Source organism: Arachis stenosperma, chromosome 6 (genome assembly GCF_014773155.1).
Source record: "Arachis stenosperma cultivar V10309 chromosome 6, arast.V10309.gnm1.PFL2, whole genome shotgun sequence".
NCBI classification, from domain to species: Eukaryota; Viridiplantae; Streptophyta; class Magnoliopsida; order Fabales; family Fabaceae; genus Arachis; species Arachis stenosperma.
In genome coordinates, this window is record NC_080382.1 from 144589713 (window position 1) to 144597621 (window position 7909).

Sequence of the window (7909 nt, forward strand, 5' to 3'; positions counted from 1 at the left end):
TTAAATCTATTATCTTATTTCATCCTATCCATTACCATTACTATTAAAATTTCTTAAGTTTTTTAATAAATAACAAGATAATTTGTTTTAAAATAAATTAAATTACGCGATGACTGTTTTAAGAAATATAATTCGAATCAAATCTGTAAAATAATTAAGAGAAATATAAAAAATCAGAAAAAAATATATGATAACCATATTGTAAATCATCCTAAAAAATATAAAAAATATAATACTAAATTTCTTAATATACTAATAACACTAAATTAATAACAAAAAGATATAATAAATATTTCATGAGAGAAAGAGAAACTAAATAAGTATGATATATTCATAGTCTATTACATGATTCCATTGTATTGTTTATTAATTATTTAAATAGTAAATATCATTGAATGTCTTTGTTGGAAGGGGAAGCTGCTTCTCTCCTCCTTTTGCACACACAAACTCTTATTCACTCTCTCTCTCTCTCTCTTTCTCTTTCTCTCTCTCTTGTTGGGTTGTTTTTGTAAATTGAAGATTACTGTCTCTCTTTAATCTCCCCTCACATTTTTTCATTCATATCTAATTTTTATAAATCTTTTTTTGTTTGATATAATTTCATTCCATTCTTCCTCTCACCACCACCAAGAGCAGAGCAAAAAAACACCATCTTTTTCTCCTCTTAACCCTTTCTTCATATCTTTCTCACTCTTCATCCATCTCTCTTTCTTTCTCTCTTTCTCTCCTCTATTCTTTTTTGTTATTTTTTTGTGCTGCCCAGGTGGGTGAAAGAGGAACAACAAATCTAAAAAAGCATCTACAGAGAAAAAAAAAAGGAAAAAAATCATCATGGGGTGCTTTCTTTGTTTTTGTTATTAACCATCCTTTGATTATTTTTTTGTTTATTTTGGTGATAGATCGGCTTTGTTTCATTTTCACCTCGTAAGTTTTCTGCACTTTCTTACCCTTCATTATTGTTTTGTTTGATCAGTCGGTGGTTTTGCTTGGATTGATGAAAAAGCTGTAAAGTTTGAATTTTTATGATTTTTTTAGAATATTATTTTTTTAATATTTGTTTGTTCGGATTTGATTGGGTTGTTCAACTTTGCAGAAACGATTCAACGTTGTTTGTGTAGCTAGCTGTTATTTTCTTGCAAATCCTTTTTGTTATTGTTGTTGCTGTTGTTGTGGGTTGTTTATGGATTTTGCTGGGTGTTGTAATTGTTCATAATCCACCGTGGTTTTTAATTGGTTTTTCAAAACCCCAATTCGTTGTTGTAGCTTGATCTTGTTTAAAAATTTTACCTTTTTTGTTGTTTCTTGTTCTTCATATGTTGGGTAAAAAGGAGTTGACTTTGCCTTTATTCTATGAGCTATTCTCTTCTCGATTTGCCCTCTATTGTGTTTGGTAAAATTTCTGTGATGATAGTGTCATTCGACAATGCGCATTAGTGGTTATCTGTTGCAACATTCTTTAGTTGATAGAAGAGGATTGAGTAGTGTTTTGTTGGTGGTTGTGGTGTTTGCAAATGTTTCCATGTTATTTGCTTCACCTTAAGCTTTAGGGGTTATGAAGCTGAATTCCGAGTTGCGGTTATCGATGTTTGCAGCATCCTTTGTGTGTGTTTATAGAGGATACTTCTTTGATTGTTTTTGTTCCATAATGTAGAATTGGTGTTTTTGCAATGCTTGATTATCACTTTCATGTTTTGTTTGACAGGACTTGTGAACTTGTTGCATGCACTTGGTTCTTCTTTATTGAGGAATTCATATTCATACATTTAAACTATATTGAGTTTGGGAAACTTAAATAGATTCCCTCAATGCAAGGACAGCGAGATACGATCGGTTCCTTGCCAGAAACCTTAGAATTTGATTGTGGATCAACATCGAGTGGTGCAACCACTGCCACAGTGAATCAGCAGATTTGCTGGAATAATATGCGGAATCCTGCAGATAACCGAATACCCGAGTACATACTTCCCCCAAGTGATGTAAACCCATCTTATGTGAGCCCTTTGAATCATGGATGGCAGAATTTGAGTGGATGGAGTTTAGGTGAGCCAAGTTACAGTAATACTCAGAATGAGGTTAACATTAACAATGACCAGAGAAGGGAACTAGGGTGGCCATCTTCTATAAGTTTTGGTGCTCCTGCTGGTTCAAGGCAAGAAGAACGACGTGTTGAACCGACTAATGCTGTCTCGATGGACAATACTAGTACTACTATGTATGTGCATGGTGCCAATTCTCATATGATGCCTCCGCAGAATCTTAACTTGAATGCAGGAATGGGAGACAGTAGTAGCGCTAATAGCCATCATGTTGAACATGCTAACTTGCCAAAGTCTATTGGACCGGTAAATGAGCATGTTCCTCCCCCGCTTATTGGTTCTGGTCCTTTGATGCTTCCTTCGGCAAGTAACAGCCTTTTGTTTGAGGATACTGATGGTAGACCAGGTTGTTCTGTCGACACTCGCCGTGTATCTTGTAAAAGAAAGGCTGTTGAACGCAGTGTTGGACAATGTTCTGATGGTGGGAGTTCTAGCTACAGTCAGCCTACAGATGGCAGTGCTTGGAACACGCTGCCTACTCAGGATTATGTTGGCGGTAGCCTTGGCAGATCTGCTTCGGTGGATAGGGTGAGTGCAAGACTCGGACTAAGTATGGGGGATGGCCCCTCTGAAAGCATTCCTGATTCGAATGTTGCAGGAAACCCGGAAAGCTTCCATAGGAACTTCCGGTTAAGGGTAAATCCTTCAAGTCAACAAAGTTCCATTCCTGTTCCTCCTCCCGCTGCATTCTCAACGGGAAATGTGATTAGAACTTCTGGTATTACTCCGTCCGCCCCAGTGTTGCCAAGATTTCATCCGGCTGATAATTCTCTAGATGTGAGACCAGTACCAACTGTAGATACTATGATTCCTCAAAGTCAGCCCCTTCTAGTTCATGTTCCTGCTTTACCAAGGAATATGCAATCATTTAGGTGGGGTGGCGCTTCTAGCTCAGCAAACAACCATTCATCAAACTCGGCTATACCTGCGGATAATAGGGACAATAACATACCTCATGAGGACGCAAGCTCGAGAAGTTTGCCTAGAAACCTCTTTGAACATCCGGTGTTTGCACCCGGAACCAATTTAAGAAATTTGGCTCGAAATCCGACAAATAGGGCTCCAAGTAGTGGAAATTTAAGTATTCCGGGAAATGTTGCTGCTGCTTCTTCGTCGCGATCTGGGTCACATTCAGCTATCAATCCATCGTCTGCCTCTCCATGGGTTGCTCGTCCTAATCCTCAGCATTATCCACGAAGGTTATCTGAATATGTTCGCCGGTCTTTGTTTCCTCCTCCCGGCTCCGAGGCTGGTGGAAGTTCAAGCAGTAATTATCCTTCCGCACGTGGTCCTGACTCGAGGGCACTGCCATCTGGGGCTCACCCGGGAACACCCTCGTGGTTGGAGAGGCCAGGTGATCATGAATATGGAATTCCCTATTCGATACGGTCATTGGCTGTTGCTGGTGAAGGAAATAGTAGACTTGTGTCTGAGGTTCGTGTTTGTTTCTCCCTTATATTGCATTTCAATATTGTCTTATTTGTTACTGATGTAGTGATGTGCATTATTTATTCCAAATGTGTGGGTGAGATTACTGTCGTTTATTTAAATTTTAAATATTACCTTAAATCTGATTTTCACCACAAAATGTAGCATTTCTTGGTTTTGGTCCTTTTCCTTTCAAAACACTTCTGCATCATTTTAATCCCTTTGTTTCGGAACAAGTTTAAATAGTCCTGTTTGCATCACTTTCAGACCCTTTGTTAGTAAAAGGAGGGACTAAGAAGTTGAAACTTTTTTGATGGACTGAAATCAGAATCAGAATGTTCTAATAATACTATTGAGAGCTGCAATATTTGTAGTTCTTATGTAAACAATTTCTGTTAGTTGACATTCTTTTATTTTGTGCAGCTCCGAAATGTGTTAGGACTCATGCGTCGTGGTGGGAGCCTGCGATTTGAGGTTAGTCTTCTCACTCACTTATTAATCCGGACATGATGACTTAAAAATGGTTTGATTTTCATTTGGCTGTGATGCAAATTGTTTAATCCTGACATGGTGACTTAACAAGCTTTCAAATGATTTTGTTTTGTTTGAAATTCTGATTAAGCTTTTACACTTCTCAGTTTTTCTGTTTAAAACTTTTAAACATGATGAACTGGTTGGTAATAAATCAGAATCTGTGGCTTTGATTGAGCCAGAAAAAATGTGGAATTTGCGCACAATTTAATGTTCTTTCATTACCTAAATTTGAGGTAATAATATGTCATGTGTTTAAGATATATGAGAACATATTTCTTTGTGTTTGTGTGCAAGTTTATCAAATTTGAGAGTTCAGACAAACTTCTGAAACTTAAGTAAACTCGAATGGTAAACTCAACTTGTAAACTTCGATACGACTTAACTTGAGAGTTTAATAATGTTGTGTGTAATGTGAAACCAGCATTTAAAGATTTTCTCTATGCCACTAAAAGAATGCTGTGTGAGGGAATCTGTAGCCTGTAGAAATGTAGGCACGTTTCTTATCTTACTTTGTTATGTATATGACATTGTTTGTCGGTATTTTAAAATGTCTCAATTTCCAGAGGGAAAAGAGGTAAAATTTGATTTGTATATGTGTTTGTGAGAATGTGTGTGTTAAAAAGATTAGAGGTATATAGGATTTTGAACAAGACTTTCAATATTTAGAATATACATTTGTTCCTTTGATAAATTGTACTATGGTTACATATTTATATTTTCTTAAATCCAGTTTGATCTTTCTTGGCTTCCGTAGTTACTTTCGATTGCGATTAGGATCCCAGGACTTTAGGCATCTCATATTGCTCAGTTTGTCAGAGTTTTCTGCTATCAGGATCTTGTAGAGAAAAAATTTAAGTAGGAAATGAAAACAAATAATATAATTTTATTGTTTCCATGTATATACTTTCCCTTGCTAAACTTCTGAAAGGACAAAAAACCAACCAAGCCATTCGGGTGTAACTAATGTTTAGGTTAATGTTGAAACTTGAAGCCTTAAAGAAGGCTGTGGAGTCTGGCTGAGGAGTTAAGTGACTTGGTCTCTCAGAATGAAATTTCCATATCCATAGACTTTTGATTCCTTGCTTGTTAGTTACATGAGCATAAGGGCCCCAAATAAATTTTCTATATTATGTATATGAAGTGTAGATTATGTGAGAAAACAGAAAACCTGTAGAAGTTTCTATAAGAAGAGTAGAACATATGGATAGTAGGGCAACATGTAGAGGAACAGGGGAGACCAACGAAGACTATATAGTATTAAGAGAGAATCACCAAAAAATATGTTGATTTAGATGACTTGCTTATAGACATAGTATATGATAGGACAAATTGGAAACTGGTTGTTCCATTTGGTTTACCACGGTTTGTGCGAGAAGTGTTTTTGTTGTAGTAATATGTACTTCTATATTAAAATAGTATGTAATGAATTTGTGTGCCACATGTCTATTCTGTGATTTTTGGGGCACGATTTTGCGTTTTGGAATTAATCATAGAGTTGAAGAAAAGACACTTGGAACTGATCCGGAGTCCACCAGTTTTGAGTGTCTTCTTGAATAGCTATAGTTGCCCATAGGCGCAAGATGTAATGGGGGTTTGGGGTTTTTTAAGTTTTGGGAGCATTATTATTGCTGCTGTTGCCGAATAACCGAGTTTACTCTCTATGTACCATGTACTATCAGTAAAAGCTGTTTGCTGACGTGTAATCACACGCTGCGACATAGGCAAAAGGGGTTAACTTCCATACCACTATAAAAACAAAACCAGTTTTGGCTAGAACTTATATACATTGGCAATGCATAACTATTGAACTCAACCCTTAACAGCATAGTTTTGTTCATGTGGTAAACTTGTTTTTGCATTGTTTTCGTAGGACGTTATGATCCTCGACCAATCAGTGTTTTCTGGAATTGCTGATATTCATGATCGGCACAGAGACATGCGACTTGATGTTGATAACATGTCATATGAGGTATGAACTGAAGTTCTCATCGTGTTATGCTTCTTAGGTCGACGCTTCATTTTAGAGTGTTTCGCATGACAATACTTTTGAGTGTAACAGGAATTATTGGCTCTGGAAGAGCGCATTGGAAACGTGAGCACCGGATTGAACGAGGAAACCATATTGAAACTCTTGAAACAGAAGAAACATTCGGTCGAGACTGGATCTCAGCCAGAGTCGGAAGCAGAACCATGCTGTGTTTGTCAGGTAAACTCGATCGACCAACCTTAATACTCGCTCCACCTGGATTCACGTGTGCTCACCTTAGCGCCTAACTTTGCGATTATGTGCAGGAGGAGTACAAGGACGGAGAGGATATCGGCACGCTGGATTGTGGCCACGATTTCCATACAGAATGTGTCAAACAGTGGCTAAAGCACAAGAATCTGTGTCCGATTTGTAAGACAACAGGGTTGGCAACAAAAACAACATAAATTTCTCTCTGGCAAGTGGTTCTATCTTGTTAGGAAGATTGAAGAAAATTGGCACAATTAGGCAGAAAATTCTGGTTAATTGAAGCTGAATTCTCTTAGTTTCTTTTGGTGCATGCCAAAAATTGACCTTTCTTTTTATTAAGCCTTAGCTGAATTTTATTATTAGCATTTTTGTCTCTTTTTTTCACCCCTTAATTTATCTAAGCCGATGATCTCTTGATTAAGGGTGACAGATGAGATTATTGGTGTGGATGGAGGAGTATTTTATTGAACTATTAGTTGATAAAGCTTGTTTTACCTTTATTAATATTTTTTTTACATTTCTTATATTCTCTTGTTTGATATTGAGTTTTGTTATGTTTGATGTATGGTTTAAATTATACTAGAACGAAAAATGATAATGTAATTATATGGTAAACCTTTGATGTTGATTTGGGGAGGTTAGTAATTCATACATTTTAATTTTATAAAGAAAAATAGAGGCTTTTGGGTGTCATAAGTTAAATTTCAAGAGATAACTGTATATTTTTGCAAATGAAGAGGTAGTGTGATTTATACTTTAAATTTAAGTTATGTCCATAAGGGTGAAGAGAAAGGTGGATAAAAATTTCAATAACCTTTTGGTGAGTTCTATGGTGTAGAAAGAAAAAAATTTCTACACCTATAGATATGTGTTGGCTCATTGGAGAGTTTGACAAGTGTTTAAAGAAGGAGACAAAATTTATACTCTTTGTAGGAATGATATAAAAAAATTCTCTTTTTTATATAGAATTTAAGTGAGTAATTATTTTCATTATGACTAATTATGTTGACATAATAATAGACCTCATCATAAATTGGATTTCTGTTTTATTATTGTTCGAAAAATAACGACTCAGTTGTTTCCCATCTCTTCTTGAGAAACAAGCGGGCTATTTCTTTGCAAAATTGTGCTCAATTTCATATGTGGCAATTCCGCCAAGATCTCTTCGTTAGTTGGGGGAAGAATCCGCACGAATCGGATTTTTTGAGGAGCATATCGAGCTATTAACCATTTAATCTAAATTTATTTTTATTTACAAATATATAGTAAATTATTTTATATGGCAATATTGTTTAAAAATAAAGGGTTGTATGATATATATAAAAAAATATTTGTGTCATAAGTTTTATATTATTAAATTGTATTAAAAGTATGTTTACCGTCACAAAATTTAAAAATTGTAAATAACAATATAATAAATAATATTTTTTATTGTTAACTTTTAATTTAATTAAGCATATTTAGTGAATTTAGATGCTAGCAAAAATTAGTGTAATTTATTTTATTTTAATAATAAAAAGATCATTAAGTATGTATTGCTCATAATATAAAAAAAAATTAATTACAAATGGATATTGTTAGTATGACTAATTATGTAATATGTGAGTCATATTTC

General features: G+C 35.3%; 1 protein-coding gene across 1 annotated transcript; it reads left to right on the plus strand.

Annotated features, from left to right (window-relative positions):
- Positions 1-468: 468 nt before the first annotated feature.
- LOC130933221 (probable E3 ubiquitin-protein ligase RHG1A) lies at positions 469-6818 on the plus strand. The gene is made up of 6 exons (XM_057862770.1): positions 469-924; positions 1703-3530; positions 3948-3998; positions 5929-6027; positions 6118-6264; positions 6351-6818. Exons 2-6 carry the CDS (start codon positions 1806-1808, stop codon positions 6489-6491), a joined length of 2163 nt encoding a protein of 720 aa, XP_057718753.1. The 5' UTR covers positions 469-924; positions 1703-1805; the 3' UTR covers positions 6492-6818.
- The last annotated feature ends 1091 nt before the right edge of the window (positions 6819-7909 follow it).

Excerpts from the sequence above, each read along its gene's own strand:
- LOC130933221 (XM_057862770.1), top strand. The coding sequence starts at position 1,806 with ATGCAAGGACAGCGAGATACGATCGGTTCCTTGCCAGAAACCTTAGAA. Across the intron at positions 3,531-3,947 it reads ATAGTAGACTTGTGTCTGAG|CTCCGAAATGTGTTAGGACT; the intron begins GTTCGTGTTTGT and ends TATTTTGTGCAG. Across the intron at positions 3,999-5,928 it reads GTGGGAGCCTGCGATTTGAG|GACGTTATGATCCTCGACCA; the intron begins GTTAGTCTTCTC and ends TTGTTTTCGTAG.